Source organism: Esox lucius, chromosome 5 (genome assembly GCF_011004845.1).
Source record: "Esox lucius isolate fEsoLuc1 chromosome 5, fEsoLuc1.pri, whole genome shotgun sequence".
NCBI classification, from domain to species: Eukaryota; Metazoa; Chordata; class Actinopteri; order Esociformes; family Esocidae; genus Esox; species Esox lucius.
In genome coordinates this window covers 35384022-35401537 of record NC_047573.1, presented here as the reverse complement: position 1 = coordinate 35401537, position 17516 = coordinate 35384022, and the positions used below count along the sequence as shown (strand labels likewise).

Here is a 17516-nt window from a genome sequence, read left to right as displayed (position 1 = left end):
CATGTCAGAACTTTTTCTACTTTTAATGTGACCTATAATGTGGACAATTAATTTGAAAAACAAACTGAAAAATAAAAACCTTATAACCTGGTTGCATAAGTGTGCAACTCTTATAACTGGTGATGCGGCTGTGTTCAGATTTAACCAATCACATTCAAACTCATGTTAAATAGAAGTCATTACACACCTGCCATAACTTAAAGTGACTGATTAATCACAAATAAAGTTCAGCTGTTCTGGTACGATTCACCTGACATTTTCTTAGTTGCATCTCAGAGCAAAAGCCGTGGTCTGCAGAGAAATTCCAAAGCATCAGAGTGATCTCATTGTTGAAAGATATCAGTCAGGAGAAGGGTACAAAATAATTTCCAAAGCATTAGATATACCATGGAACACAGTGAAGATGGTCATGATCAAGTGGAGAAAATATGGCACAACAAACATTACCAAGAACTGGACGTCCTTGCAAACCTTTCAAAAAGACAAGAAGAAATCTGGTCAAGGAGGCTTCCAAGAGGCAACATTAAAGGAACTGCAGGAATTTCTGGCAGTCCTGGCTATATGCTACCTGTGACAACAATCTCCTGTATTCTTCATTTGAATGGGGTAGGGTGGCAAGATGGAAGCCTTTTCTTACAAAGAAAAACATCTAAGCCCGGCTGAAGTTTGCAAAAACAAACATCAAGTCCCCAAAAAGCACGTGGGAAAATGTGTTATGGTCTGATGAAACCAAGATTGAACTTTTTGGCCATAATTCCAAAAGGTATATTTGGTGCAAAAAACAACACTGCACATCACCCAAAGAACACCATACCCACATTGAAGCATGGTGGTGGCAGCACCCTTAGTCAGGGTGGAGGGAATTATGAACAGTTCCAAATACCAGGCAATTTCGGCACGAAATCTTCAGGCGTCCGTTAGAAAGATGAAGAGGAAGTTCACCTTTCAGCACATCAACGACCCTGAGCACACATCCAAATCCTCAAAAGCATGGCTTCACCAGAAGAAGATTAATGTTTTGGAACGGCTCAGCCAGAGTCCAGACCTGAATCCAATTGAGCATCTGTGGGGTGATCTGAAGAGGGCTGTGCACAGGAGATGTCCTTGCAATCTGACAGATTTGAAGTGCTTTTGCAAAGAAGAGTTGGCAAATATTGCCACGTCAAGATGTGCCATGCTAATAGACTCCTACCCCAAAAGACTGAGTGCTGTAATAAAATCAAAAGCTGCTTCCTTCAACAACGTATGAGTTTGAGGGTGTGCACACTTGTGCAACCAGGTTATTGTGAGATTTTAATTTTTCCCCCTCAAAGATTTCAGTTTGTTTTTCAATTTAATTGTTCATGTTATAGGTCACATTAAAGGTGGAAAAAGTTCTGACATGATCTTTGTCTCATTCTTTTACATCACAAGAACCTGGCAATTTGAACAGGGGTGTGTAGACTTTTTATATCCACTGTAAGTCATTGGTTATAATGTTCATGTGACCTGAATGATTTAAGGTTAATTAATGCTAGCTTTGACTGAGGCTCTTCTAGCAATTCTTATTGACAAAATAATCATGGCAACATTGCATTCCACTAAATATTTGTCTATATTAGCAAATCATTGTACAAATGCAAACAGTGGATTAATTTAGCTACTGAGCATAGATTAGCTACTGAGGCTGGAATACATGACACCATTTCTAAAAGGCAAATTATTATTAGCGAAACAGTTTGCTATAATGTGCATGTCATCAGAATAATTTTAGATGGAGTAACGTTAGCTTAGAGTGAAGCTAGTTAACCACTTTTAAGTTAGCTAACGGTACTAGTTAGCTGGGTGACTGAGGGGCAAGAAGATTTGAACTTCCGGTCAGATTTGTGAATCGTATTGTTTCAACATATTTGGTCACAGAAATCTTTGGTCCCAGCATCCAGTGCATTGTAAACAAACATGGCTGCACAACAAACTGCAATGCACTGTGTTTTGACACCTTTATATCAGTACCAGCATTAACATTTTCAGCAATTTGAGCTACAGTATATTGTCTGTTTGGATCGGGCCACACGGGCCAGCCTTCGCTCCCCACATGCATCAGTGAGACTTGTGATGTACCATGACCCTGCAACCATGTTTGCTTTTATACTATTTTCTCCAAAACAGTCATTCTGCGGTTTCACTAACAATAGCCAAAGCATTTAATCCTAATTAATGATTTTTTGTCATCAAATAATTTCATTTACATGAGGAATCATAAAACCCCTAATTCAGACAGTTTTTTCTGTACTTTGTAGAAGTGCATTTAACAGCAATCACAGCTTTGAGTTTTCTTGAGAATGCCTCTAGGCTTTTTACACCTGAATTTAGGCCATTTCTCCCATTCCTTGTAGATCCTCTCAATGTCTGTCAGATTGGATGGAAAAGTGTTTGTGAACTGCGATCTTTAGGTCTCTTTACATATGTGCGATGGGGCTGAAGTCCAAATTAGCCTGATGCCACTCCTGTGTTGTCTTGGCTGTATGCTTTGGGTTGTTTGCCCCAAACTATATTCCTGTATGCTCAGGATCCGGGTTTCTTCAAGAACCTCTCTATTTTGCTCCTTTCATCCTGCCCTCAATTCTGTCCAATCTCCCAGTATGGATTATGTTAGCCAGGTAATAAGCGGTACCTTGTTTTCAGGAGACACAGTGTTTAGCATTCAGGATTAATAGTTCAATGTCATTCTCATCAAACATTTAGCTGATCCCCATATTCGGGGCATCTTGCTGAGTGAATACATTTCCGACCTGGTCACGCATGGGAATCTTAACCACAACCTGTGGCTTTGCAATCGTCATGCTTTGCAAAATGAGCTGCATATAGGATGTCCAATGACCTACACTTGTGCATAGCCAAGGACTGTCCAGTAAAACAAAATTTTCTTTTACAATATTTCCTCTTATGAATGAGATTTCTCTCCTTTCTCTTTATTTGCAGGAGAATCTTCAGACATTAGGGGCAGAGATTGAGAGACTTATCAAACAGCAACGATAGCTGGAGGACATTGCTTGGAGCTAGTGACAATTGAAAGACAACAGTGTAAGAAAGAATTGGAGGACCAAGTGAAGAAGGAATGACAAAAACAACTATGTATTTTACTGAGACATGTGCATGCGCACACAGTGTCAAGGGGCAAGTGGAATGTTTAACGCCTGTTCTCATGCTGAAGACCCCTTTGTTTTAACATTTTCTCTATAATGGGATGAGTTCACAAGTCCTCTGACCAATGAATTATCGTGCTCTTGTACCCAACACACTGCCCTTGGTAAATTAGGGTTTTGCCTTGCTTTTTATGGAGCATTAGAGAGGAAAAACAATCCTGTGAAATGTCGATTCTTGAAGTCCACAAGAAAACAAAGTCTCAGAACTATGTGAACTTGAATACAGAGTTCTGCATTTGTCTGTGGAAAGTTATAGTGGTACCTTAACCTTTCCCTACAGTAAACCTCCATCAATACCACCACTGCATAATATAATCTTCTTTCCTTTAGTTATGAATGATTTATAAAGTACACATCAGACAACTGCTAATTAGGATTGTTGTACATGCCCAGTTCTTATTTCTCCCCCCAAATTCTTTTTTGGGCAATCTGCTGAATGTGCATTTGGAATTTATTTTGTGACCTGTAATGCATACAGTAGTACTCACTGTGAACCCAAAACTAGTGAATACTACTGCTGTCAAAGTGCAACTTTTTAGAAGCTTGCCCACCAGGTACCTAATTTTGACTTATTCTCTGTAGAAAGCACTTTGTGCAGATTTAATGAAATCACTCATATCTCATGGCCATGCATATCTCTGTTTTTGATTTATGACACAGTATCTGGGGCCGGTCAGGTTTCACCTGTCTTGATTTCAGACACCAATGTCATAGACTACTCTTGCCCAAAATTGTCCTACTATGAAGTATGTACATTTAAAAAAAATTGTTTAGCTGGAAAATGTAGGGACTGGTCCTTAGTCTGTAATTTGATGTGATTAATTTATTTGTGTCAGCTCCAACATTTCTATTCATTTAAATAATGTTATTTTAATGTTTTCTTTAGGGTTTCTCGTGTTTAAAATCAAGCCCACTGCTCTCTCCTTTCTGTTTTTATTTTTGTCAGTTTACCATTCTTTTCTATTCTGTTTGTTTTCCATCCTTCCTCACACACTCCCTTGTTTTTACTTTCATGCATTCTTGTTTTGTTTTTTTTGCAGCCAAAGCATTGTAGCTCATTGAAATGTACTCCCGAAGGCCGAGCCAGTTGGAAGGAGTCTGTGTAAATATTGTGGGCAAAAGTGCAATTATTTGTCTTCGTCCCCTTCCCCTTATTGTAGAATGCATGTCTTCGGTGCGGTGTGTGAGATGACTAAGTGTGCTTTTCAACTTTTACAATGATGCTTACCTGGCTGGGTTGTAGTTGTATGACCTGTTAAACAATACTAGAGGTTCTTCACTCAGAGTTGTTAGCATGCACCTGAGGTACACTGGCTTCCAGCCATTCAGTTTGTCCTGGATGTGATAAAGATTTAATTATTCCTCAGACACAGCTCTCTACTTGACACACACAAGCATGATGTACATTGAGTGTATTGATGAAGGACTAACTCTTCCTGTATGTGTATTTGTTGCCTGTGTAAGTATTTTGACTGAAGTATAAAGATGGCCCCTTTGTTTCTTCTAACATTGCTTAGCTGAGATCTCCCCTAAACAAGCCCTCTTGGCCACCACTGTTAAACAATAACAGGATTGATTTTTTCTGATTAAATAAATAGATTGTTGCAGCTTGTTGGTTTAACAGCAAGTCCCACCCTTAAAGTACTATTGAAGGCTTAAGTGCCCAAAAGTCAGATTTAGCATAAGTAGCGCTATTAAGGACTTTTTAAGTGGACAAGAATGATGGTTAAAGGTGTATTCTTGGATTTTTGGCCATGAGTTGTAGAAATGGTGCCTTCGCAGAAACTGGTCCCTGTAAATTGTGTACAATGTCATGCAAATCTTTATGTTCCCAATGTCATCAAAACCTCTCCCTTTCTTGCAATGTTATGGCTAACTGAAGTTTGATATTGATTCTACTTAGATTATGCTCATATGAAATGTACTTATAAGCAAACATTTCTTATTTGCAGGATTTAGTAAATTGTCACTTGTCAACCTTGAATTTGACACAGGCAATTTGATTAGTCCTTAAGACTTTCATTGTGAAATAACGTACTAGATTGCTTAGTAAGACAGTGTGGATAATGTGACACTTATGGTAAAAAAGAAAATGTGTTCTCTATCGTTGACAGCAAAGCATTACAATCATAACTCATCTCAATGCATTCTGTATCCACCAGATTTGTTTGTATCGATACTTGAAATGGGCTGGAAAATGCTATTTCAAATGTGAAAATGTACAACACTCCCCCATGTGTGGCCCAAACTACATTATCACAACATTAGAGCAATGTTTGAAACAATAGGGACCATTCCACCAAGAGATTGGGACTGATCTGCAATCACACTAAAATTAATAATATGAAGGGATGTGTTCTGAGTGTAAAACTGACTAAAGTGAGATGTATTTTCTGTTGATTGTCTTGGTGTGCTGTTTGATTGAATATTCATACTGTGATTATTATAAATTTGTAGATATAATCTGTAAAATTGTCAATTGTTTTTAAGGTAATGATTCTGGATTTCATTCTGTATATATGGTGGGAATAAAAGAGAGAATTCTCTTTTTCTCTTCTTTACTGTCTTGTTTCTTCAATATATATAGCTCCCTACAGAGAACGTAATTGCATTTCTAGATATATGAAAACAAAATAAAGAAAATAAAAGCATTACTAGATATATAAATAAGTATAATTACTTGTAGAGCACTGCTTCCATTGAGAAAGCATTACGAACATATAGTCTACATACCCCTTTTAAAATGCTGTTAAAATTACTTAACTACTGAGCATGGATTATCTACTGAGGCTTGGAATGCATAACACCCTCTATAAAAGGCAAATTATTAATAGCTACAGTGGACATAAAGTCTACACCCCCCGTGAACATTTTTGTGATGTAAAAGAATGAGATAAAGATAAATCATGTCAGAACTTTTACCACTTGTAATATGACCTATAATGTGAACAATAAAATTGAAAAACATGCTGAAATCTTCGAGGGGAAGAAATGAAAAATGAAAACCTTACAGTAACCTGGTTGCATAAGTGTCGACACCCTTATATTAATATTTTGTTGAAGCACCTTTTGATTTTATTACAGCACTCAGTCTTTTTGGGTAGGAGTCTGATTCTCTTGGTGTGCTGTTTTATTAAATATTCATACTGTGATTATTATAATTTTCTATATATATTATAACTATGGAAATGATAAAACTACAAGTTCATGCATGCATTTGACTATTGTTAAAAGGCTTAGCTTACTTTAACGGACAGGCCCAAAGGCAGGTCTTCTGCATCTTCTGCTAGACAAAATTGTTGGCAAACCCTTTAAAACAACATCTTCCCAAAGAGACATGGATGCACTCTGGAGCAAAACAATATCTTTGCAGTTTCATTTGAGTTAGTAAGCAGAAGTCATAGAAACTATTTATCATCCACGCAAGCAGCGCACACTGGGGAGTTTGGGGCTCATGAGAGGAAAATGTAATGTTGACTTTTTTTATACAATTGGGGGTATGCTATAATATTTGTGTTACATATGCAAGAATTCTGTGATCATGGTGATTTTGCAAATCACACCTCTCATGGCCATCTGCCCCATGGCTATAAAAGAGGTTGTCATACTCTGCTCTGTCTCCCGACATACCTTTCTTTACGAGAAAAGCAGCCATAGACTGGTCAGGGCATGAACCCTATGGGTGACGCTCCAGTCATAGAACTGGAGTTACGAAAGTAACTATCGTTCTATATCGTGAAACTTTGCCCATAGGGGCTTCGCTCCTATTAGTTTAGGGCAGAGAACTCAAACACAGAGTCCCATGTGTCTGCAGGTTTTTGGGTTTTCCTTTGGTTCCCAGTTCAGACCTAAACAACCAGATGGGGGTAGAAACGAACCAATTAGTGACCTAATTAGTCAATTAAGTACAAGGTGAGAGCGAAAACCTGCAGACACTCGGCCCTCTGTGGAACCGGTTTGAGACCTCTGGTTTAGGGCAAAGCGAGCGAGCCCAAGATGTACTCCCTGCCGGTTTCCGACTTCACCAACGTGCCCAAGTGCCCAACAGGAAGGCCCAGGTGTGGAATACTAACCAGCACACCGAGCTGCTTCCATCCCGCTCACTCCAATCACATACGTTTACACACTGATAAACAGCACCAAACCAATGCACACACAGCACTAATCCAACCAGTACTTCCTCAATCAGTAAAAACTGAATTGGAGAGTCCAAGGCCAGCCCAAAAAACACACTGAGACCCGGACTCCGCAAACAAGCAGACATTCAAGCACACACAATGCCTGCGTCCAACCAAAAACCGCCCAGGCAAAACCGGAGCATCAGACCGAACCCTGTCACACCTAACTCACACTCCAGCCTCAGGCACACTGAGCACAGAGTGAGCCAGCGTACCCGCAGCCATGTCATGCAAGTAAAACCGTCGCCGTTGATGGCGAGACAGCCAGGCTGCGTCGACAGCGCACAAAGGTCAATGACCCTCTTAGCAGAGGTCAGAGCAAACAAAAGCACAGTTTTAAGGGACAGCATCCTCAACGGTATCTGATCAATCAGTTCGAACGGCGCGTCACACAGCACCTCCAGAACCAGAGCCAAATCTCACTGTGGCAATGTCCGCCGAGCCACCGGCCGGAGACGGCGGGACTCAGCCAGAAAATGTTTTACCAAGGGATGACTAAACATAGACACTCCATTGAATTTCATGACACACCGAGATCTCACATGCGTATACCTTGAGCATGCCAGGGGATCTTTGCTGATCAAACACATGCTGCAGGAACAACAGGACACTGCCCACGTCACAATAGAGGGGGTCAACCCCCATGTCCTCACACCAGCGGGCAAAGAACCGCTAGCATAGCTAGCCGACGTGGAGGCCGCCCTCGCACCCTGAATGGTCGTGACTACATCGTCTTCGCTGCAGCGGCTGACCCAGAACAGAGAACACCCCGATTGAGCCTTACACCTGTGTCTATGCCCTGTGGCAGTAAGGGATCGGCCATGGCGTTCCCACTGCCATCTGGGCCGCCTCCGCAAACCACAGGGCACCTGTGTGAAAAGGGGCGATCAGGATGAGTGACAGCCCCTCCGACCGCACTCGAGACATGACAGGGAGAATGCACTGGAGAGGGGGATGCGTCTGTAAACACTGGGACCCGAACCGACACTCTGCCCATGGGAACCCCACACAGCAGAGTGCGCGGGTCTATCCAGTATGTTATGTCTGGCTCCAGAGAGCTCAGGACCTTGACCAACCACCGCCGGTGACACACCAGATCTAACCAGAGACGTGTGAACCAGCGTTGTAGGCCCCGCATGTGCAGCAGGCCCAGCGCAATCACCGCGTGGTCTGAAGACACCAATCCCAGCAGTGACATGACCACGTACACCGACACCGTATGCAAAAGTCGGACATGGGCTAGGGCCCGCAGAGTGGCCTCTCTCCGCGTCTCAAACACGTGCACCCTTATATACACTGTGGATAACTGGAGCCCCAGAAATACCACCAGTTGACTGGGCTGAGGAGTGCTCTTTTTCCAGTTTACCGCAAACCCCAAGCGAGTGAGCTGAGTCATCAGCCTGAACGTGTGAGCCCGGGCCTGTTCCGCCGAGTGCACCAGAACAAAAAGGTAATCTAAGTAGGCCAGAACTCTGGCCCCTTGACACCTCAGAGGTCCCAACGCCGCCTCCACGCGTGAAAGTGTGGGGGGCCAACGCGTATCCAAACGGAATCCGCGTGTACTCATACGCCTGGCCCTGAAAGGCAAACCACAGGAACTTCCAGCGGTGAGGCAGTATTGGAACATGGAAATAAGCGTCCTTTAAGTCAATGCTGAGCCGTTTCGTCGTGAGCATGTGGAACAGCCTCTTCGACACGCATTTGTTCAAAACGCGCAGGTCGAGAATCTGCCTCATGCCTCCCATTTTCTTGGGTACCAGGAAGTAAGGGGAGTACAGCCACCGCTCCCTCTGCTCCAACCGGACCAGAGACACAGCCTCCTTCTCTAGAAGGTCCGCAATCACCTCCTGCAGGGCGGCGACCTTCAATGGAAGGCAGTGGTAGTAGAACTGCAGCACATAACCCTTCCTCAGTGTCTTGTCCAACCAGCCCGGCAGTGTACATAGCCGACGCCGTTCTGAATAATAGAGAGAGTGGGCGAGCACGCAGCTGGGGTGCTGTGGCCAGCCATTGACTGTACGCCTCCTCGGCCCAACCACCACGGGGGCGCCGTCCACAAACAGCCACCCCGCCCAAGGTGGGGCCAACCCGAAAGGGAGAGGAAGATACATGTGTCACCTGGGCCTAGCTGTCCATCTCCCCATCGGTTAAAGCCGTAACCATGGAGATAGAGGCTCCAGCAGGTGGCGCAGCCGAGTACAGCTGGCCTGAGACCTCAGTGGGGCGAGCGGAAAACTCCTCATCACCCAACAGTACCCTACCCGGGCTCCCACACCCACCAGCCACCCAGCGGCCGCAGAACGGAAGACCGCTCACTAACCGAAACCGGGCCTGCAACAGCCGTCTGCAATGAAGGCTCACTCACAGATAAATAAGGTGTACACACAACAGAGGAGCTCCCCACCAAATGCACACAGGGTGGGGAAGCGTCCGAGGGACACTCCCCCCAAAGAGTCAGGTACGACGTTTCTTGAACAGTGGGACCTTCTGGCCCCCCTTGTTCTGCCGGCGGGAAGGAGGAGGAGGAGGGGACGACCTCGGGAGGCGAGGTTCTGATGCACCCATCGACCTTGCACGGCGATGTTGTGCATGGCGACATTGCGCACGGCGACATTGCGCACAGGCTTCTCTGTGAACTCGAAGCCTCAGGGGGGGCAGCTGATGCCGAAGAGGCAGCAGGAACCGGCAGAAGGGTACCCAGCCGGAGACACTCCTCCCTATCCTCTTTCTGGCGCACCAGGGCCTCTGTGACCGTGGCGCAAAAGAGTGCGTCCTCCTGCAATGGGGCATTAAGGAACACCATCTTCTCCGGCTCCTTCAGGGAAGTCAGCGCCAGCCACAGGTGCCAGACCTGCACTACCAACGTGGCCATCGCCTGTCTGGCCGAGAGGGAGTTAGCCTGAGTAAGTTTGAGGATGGCAGCCGAAACCCTCGCCACCTCACTCACCTCAGCCGGGGATAACGAGGTGCAACCCTCGGTCATCCCTGCCACAGCCACCGCCAGGAGGCCCACGTTGTTGCAGGCCGCCAGTGACTGCACAGACAGGGCGTACTGCTTCTCTGCCAGACTGGCGGAGACACGGTCCTTCACAGACAGTAGAGCTGGACGCTTGTCAGTCCAGGTGCTCAGGCCCGGGGACAGGGAAGTCGCCAGGGCGGGTTCTTGGGGCGGAATGTCCCTACTTAAAGTCTCCAGCCGTCCCTCCACCGTGGTGAAGGCGAGGTGGGACTTAACCGTAACCCGGGTCATGAAGGGGGCCCTCACGCTCCCTCCGCGTCCTTGCGTAGGGAAGGGTCCTCCTGCGCCGCAGTTGGCATCGGGCGACGATCAAAGAGATCTTCCCCCTCCTCCAGCGCAGGCACCAGAATTGGGATGGCCAGGCGCCAGGTAGCAGCAGAGATGGCAGCGAAGAAGTCCTCCTTCATTGCTGGGGGGTCGACACTCCTGTCCTTCAGGGGGGCGACCTCCTCCTCCGAAGTGGGGGAGACCAGTTCCTCAGGTGGACGGAGCCGTAGCCGGGCCGGTCCCCTCAGCCTCCGACCCCGACTCCTGAAAGGAGTTCTTCCCAAAAAGTGAGATTCACAGTTCCGTCTTGAAAAGACATAGGAGCCCCTGAATGGTGCCATGGTAAAGTCACTTCCACACAGTTAGCTGAGTCATTGCGAGACTGGGTTTGAACCCTACTTGCAAATTATCCTAGAGCTCCTATGGACGGTGGTGCAATTACCCAGCAACATTAGGGTTTGGGTGTTAGTAATCAAATACAGTTGCTCTTCATTGTCGCCCTCTAATGACTAAATGTGGCATCTTGGGCATCTATGAGCTTAATAAATGAAGAAGGCTAGGGAGTGCATTCCTTCCATCACATAAGGATATTGGTTTAGACTTCCCTTTTGAGCAAGCAGTGTCATAAGAAAAATAACTGCATCAGGAGAGATTCAGAAAAAATCAAATATCTTTTCAGGACACAATTGGCTCAGTTTTTTCTGATTAAAACACACTCAATCCAATGCATTTAAGTATAATGCATTTAAAGTCAAATAAATGTCATAGTGAAAAAAGACTGTTTTGCTATATATTCTAAAAGGAAAAATGACACAATCTCATTAACAGGGTTTTAATTCTAGTGATATTTCACTTATTTAATGACTGGTGACATGTTTTTCTAACTTTAAGTAAGTCTAGTTTCAGGTTTTTATAGTTCTATATAGGATACTCATGGTAAAAACTAACCTGTTGCAATTCATTTCAATGATGAAAAACATCGCCACCCTTTGTTTTTGTGGTATTGAGCAAGTTACCTTGCCACTGAGAGGTGGTGATCTAGACGTGAAGTGTTTAGGATTACAACACTAAACACTCTCCCCCCTAGTCATCTAAAATTATGAGTTACTATTCATTGTCATGTTTCAATATCAACGTGCAATGCTTGTTCCTCTTGTTCTGGATATTACCTCATTTTGATCCTTATGTCTTTTTTATTAAAAATGTATTTGTCTAATTAGCATCTTCATTTTTTGGGTTGGCTATGATACCTTGGTATTTTGTATTGTTTAAGATGTATTTTTTCTATTTGTATTGCTATGATGTTTCTTCTTGTTTATATATTACTGTACTTTTATACTATCATGATTGGTCTTAGTTAATTGACAATTGTCTTCCATGAATGACTGACTATAGACTATCAATATCGAATGGGCATTGGTATATTGTTGAATGGGCTTAAATGTTGTTTGTTTATTCTGTTACAGCAATTATACCATTATGATGTCATGATTGGTTGTGTTATGTGATTGGCTAGGTTACCGTATGTGTACACTCTGTGTTCACCATTTCTTTATGCCTGACGAAGGTCTTTGACCGAAGCGTTGCAGTTTTTCAATAAATTATAACATTTGTAAGCATCACCAGTGTACAAGAATATCTCCAAAAAAATAATATTGTACAACCAAAATGCTTTCTTGCAGGTTTCCTCTAAAGTGCAACAACAATCAATAAGTACAGAAGTACTAATATTAAGTTTCTCTGAATATTTTTTGTATATACAACGTAAGGCATGTATGTCATATGTAGGTTTGAAGGAAGGATTGAAGTATTTAGTGTTTTATTACATTTATTAGGTGTAATATATTGTTTTTGGGTTGTTTATAACAATTCATTATTCACTTACCTGCTAGTAAATATTACAATAATACCTTTTCAGGAAAGATTTATGATTATATCAGAATGAAAGGGAATGACTTGACAAAAAGGTAGCATAACCTAAACATACTGGAAATTAATTAGAGTTAAGTTAATATTTTAAATGTTACTGTATGTGACTAAGCATTTTCTTATTGTTTTACTGATTTGGATCTCCATGCTCTTGTGTTTGACCCAAAAGTTCCAACAAAGATACTAAAACCTTAAAAATTGGAGCACACCCTGATTTTGGCAGTTCCCGAATAGGAAATGTTAGGTTTACAATAAAAAGTACAATTAGCCATAGTGTTAATTTCATGTTGGTACACTACTGGTTAGGTTTAGGGTTAGGCATTATCGCTAATTTACTTTTGGGAATAAATGTTACATTATTGAGGTTATGCGTAAGGTTAGGATTAGGTTAATGGTAGTTTAAGGGTTAGGACTTTTAAAGGGCTATAGTGATAGGGAACATGGATTTCTGTGTTGGGGTTAGATTTCAGGTCTGCACAAGAATTGAAAAACAAACATCTTTGTGTATGTCTGTGTGCTTATTAAATTGTACCGAAGGTTGGTAAAATGTGGACAATTCAGGGCTTGAGGTTAGAATTAGGATAAGATTAAGAGATTGGTTTAGCTATTAAGGTTAGGTTTAAGTTCAATGTTAAGGTTTCGTGGGTTGGGATTAAGATTAAAGGAGAAATATGTTTGCAATATTACTGTACAACTAGCATAAAAACAAGCAGAAATGACCAGTAGATATCTGCAGTTATGTTTTAAGTTAATGTTTCAATAAATAATTTTCTAGGAAATGAATCTGAGTGACTGAGATATTCCACATTTAAACTTCCTCGCTGGTTCATTTATGAGTTTCCATTGTCTTGTAATCTCCTTATGCTATACTTGTTTAAGACACTCACAGTACTATCCTTCTCACCCTAAACAACCCTGGACTAGTTAATACTATACCAGTCTTGTTCAGTATGGGAAGTCGAGGAGGAAACAAGTTGTGTTATTGTTTAGAGGGCAAGATTCTACACAGTATAAGGATTAGGGTAAAGAATTAAGGAAAACTCTGTTTTTAACATTTGTTCCCAGATGCATTAAATTTGCAGTGGTCTCTTAATTTTAACCCTTCTGTTCCTCACTCAAAACCTTCCTTTTCGATTTTTTTGGAAAGGAAAGTAGAAGGTGCAGTGGTCTCTTAATTTTTTCTGGAGATGTATATAAGTTAGGACTAAAGGTTGACAAACACGTTTGAAAATGAAATGCCAAATGGCTTGTCGTTAACATTTTAATTATGACAGCAAATGTGCATACAAGTACAAATTCAAATGCAAATCACATGATTGTATTTTAATTTTGACTGAAAAAATGCAGGCAAAAGTGTAAAATTAATATGCAATGCATTAACATTTGTATTAAATTAACTGTATGCTTCCATATATTGTGGTATTATCAATCTGAAATGTTGGAACACCATGATGGAAGAACGTTTGCACCATGGGGTGACCTGGTCCTGTAAAATGGCCTCATATTCCTTGGCTATTATACAACCTTATAGAGCAATCATCGGTTCCAGTGACTTCAAAGATATGGATGCCCATACCATTATGGATCCCCCACCATGTTTTTACAATTGGCAGTTGCAATTATGTGTTGAAAGGATCCTTTCCATTTTTCAAACATAAACACCAGATGTAGGAAATCAGGTAAGAGATCAGTAATCAAACCCTATTATTATTTTCCATTGGGTCATGTTTTGTGCACCTTATAAAGTGTCTTTGTGTGTTGAAATTGGATGAAAGAAGTTTCCAAATGGCAGCATAGTGAAGCTAACTGGATATTTTTTGTTGAGATTTGGTCACAGCTGATTCAATTATGTGGTAATTTTTAAGGCTGTGCTTTTGGTTCATTGAGCAACTATCCTGTTAAATGTCTGTCTATCCCTGTCAGTCAGCTTCAGCTTCAACCACTGTTCCTCATTCCCAATGCCAATTGTCCATGTTCAGCATATGCTGTCATAATTTTTTAGACTGTTCCCCTTGACACATTGAATCATTTTACAGTTTTTGTCAGTTGCAGTTTGGGGACCCACTATTTGGCCTCTTTGCAATTTTTTAGAAGGACATATATGTAGGTATGGGGACAGACACAGGGATCCAACATAGCACAAGTGTTTTTGGAGCAATTAGTACTGGTGGTTGTAGCTCTGGCAACCTTTCCACCCTTATTCTGGCTGTCGTTCTCCCTCCTTGGCTTAACATCTCTGCGGCAGAGAAACTGGTGTTGCGTCACCCTCCAGACCTCAGTAACTTCTGATTCTTCCTCCTCCATCTGCCTTTGTTTCTCCCACAGTTTATTCTCCAGCTTCTTCTGTTTTGGCCTCAGCACTGAGCTGCTCCTTGGGAGAACTCATATACACCCCCTGGCGAGGTCAAAATGAAAATGCCAGATCTGACAGGTTTCTCCATTGGGGGTATTCGTGAGACACTGATTCAGGAAGCTGATTCAATATATTCGTAATAAAATGATTAGTGAATGGAATCTATTGCGACAAGAAAGGTTTTTACCACATAACATTAAAAAAAGGTATTGTATATGCAAATATTGGAATTGTGCCAGAAATGTTAAAACATTTGCAAACATGGTGGTAAAAAAAGCTCAGACATGTTTTGGTAGAATAGCCTAACTTATTGGCACTTTTAAACAGACAGACTTAAATAAAAGAACAAATTCTGTTAACATCTGGCTCCAAAGCAGTCTGTTTTTTTGTTAAAAAAAATAAAGTAGTATGATGCAATTTTTTTATCATTTTCATCCAAGTAGCTTTCTTATAGTGAACTACTTTTTCAAAGTAGCTTTAGTTAAGTAAACTGTATTTTCTTATGGATAGCTTTACTTTAGCTTAAGTACTTCCAGTGTGAAGTGATTGACAACTTGTTAAACTATATTTTCAGATTACTGTATCTTTCACAACATAGGTGATTATAGAACAAGGATGATGCTGATACTAGATAAAAGAAAATTGGTTTTGAAAACAGAGTGGCAATTGACAGGGAACAAAGTTCAATCCAAGGCTGTGTGCTACTGTACAACAGGGAAGCAACAATACAGCTCCGGAAAAAATTAAGAGACCACTGCACCTTTTTCTTTCCTTTCCAAAAAAGACGCGTTCAATTAGCAGTAGTCTCTTAATTTTAACCCTTCTGTTCCTCGCTCAAAACCTTCCTTTTCAAATTTCTTGGAAAGGAAAGAAAAAGGGTAATTTTTTCCGGAGCTATATATAAATAAGAACTAAAGGCTAACAAACCAAATTTTTATGGATGATATGTAACATGATATTCATTTTTAAATAATCCTACTGTTTTGTTTGTTAACTAATTCTGTCTAAAAGTATTGAAATGCACCCATATCACACAAAACAATGTTATTTCTTAAGAAACTACTCAAAGGTTTAGTTGTAGACAACAGATATTACCTTCTTGCTTATGGGTGTGGAGAGCTATTTCAGGCTATTTTGTCTAATTCAACACATTCATAGATGTTGGGGCAGACAAATTTGTATTATCATTGAAGTGATTCAAACAAATTATTCTTTAAACCCAGGGATCAGCTCCTACATCTGTGTGACCACTTAAGCTGCCCAGATGCGAGCTTCCTGCCAAACAAATATTACCAAATAACTAAAAGGGCTTCTGCCAGAAGACTTGGTGGCAAAGCTGTTGTTGTTTTACAACAGGGCTTCATACACATACATTGGTGTGGGCAATCATATTTAAACAAGTCTCATTAGATAAAACAGGCAGAACCCTATTCCATTCAGCTTTTTTTATTACTTTAATTATGTGCAAGGTCCCTCAGGAGAGTAGCATTAACAGAACACAGAAAGCTAATGCATTTTATAAACGTCCAGCTCCGGGGCTGATTAATAAGGAACAATTTGGAAACACCAGGCATTTACATGTGTTGTTTACCAGGAGTTTCTCACATTGTGAGAAGACGTTTCATCAATGATACTATCAAATGAGAGAATGGATAGATTTTGAATGCCACCTCTGCATCTCCATAGGAAAATGGGGGGGAACGAATTGCATGCCACTTAAGTTGTATTGACAGATGTTCTTAAAGGTGGGCTCTATAGTTTCTACTTTGATTATTTGTTTGACTTGACTTGTGGTTTGATGATTTGAGAATGCTTTGTGGGAACTGAAAAACATGCAAACTTGCAGTATGTAACCAAATTGTGTTTAGATTCTCTGAATAGGGAAGATGGCAGAGAATAGCTTAGCAAGGTAAAACAGTAATTCTGGTCATTGATTAATCTTATATGAAATACACATTGACACAACCAACAGGTTTTCAACCTACTTAATGTCTCAAATGTTTCAGGGCATATAATCCCTGGAAAAGTTAGGGTCTTGTTTCTTGTATGTATGGCAGCCATTCCATTCCAATGTCTGTTAAATTCCAACACAGGCAGACCACATTTTACTTAATGAGGTACCCTTTAGGTGATTACCTGATCCAAATCTAATTTAACAAGGAAAAGTATAAAAACCACTGCTGTGGTCATCACTATCTTCTTGCAATAAGACCAGGTGGATGGCAAAAACAGTGCAAGTAGAACCTCAAAGGTCATTTGAATGAAAAAATAACTATTCAGCATGACAAAAGAGTTGAAAAGAAAAGCTTTGAGTGAGGAAAAGAAGGGGTAAATTCTGGCTTTACTGGCAGAGGGATACAGTGAGCGTCAAGTTGATTCCATCCTGAACATTTCGAAGACAGCGGTTGATAAGAACAAGGTCAAGCAACAGACATTTGGGACAACGACGCTAAAGACTGGCAGAGGGTGAAAACGACTGTCCACTGACCGAGATGACAGTCAACTCATTCAAATGTCACTCAACAACCATAGGATGACATCAAGTGACCTACAAAAATTATGGCAAACAGCAGCTAGGGTGAAGT

General features: G+C 41.6%; 1 protein-coding gene across 2 annotated transcripts in view; it reads left to right on the top strand.

Annotated features, from left to right (window-relative positions):
- The window catches only part of ccdc186 (coiled-coil domain-containing protein 186), a 79776-nt gene extending 74034 nt beyond the window's left edge, over window positions 1-5742 (top strand). For both annotated transcript variants that reach the window (XM_010905298.5, XM_010905299.4), the window contains one exon: window positions 2962-5742. In XM_010905298.5, coding sequence (XP_010903600.3) covers window positions 2962-3018 — 57 coding nt within the window. In that variant the 3' untranslated portion in view covers window positions 3019-5742. The remainder of the gene's footprint in view (window positions 1-2961) is intronic.
- Window positions 5743-17516: the final 11774 nt, after the last annotated feature.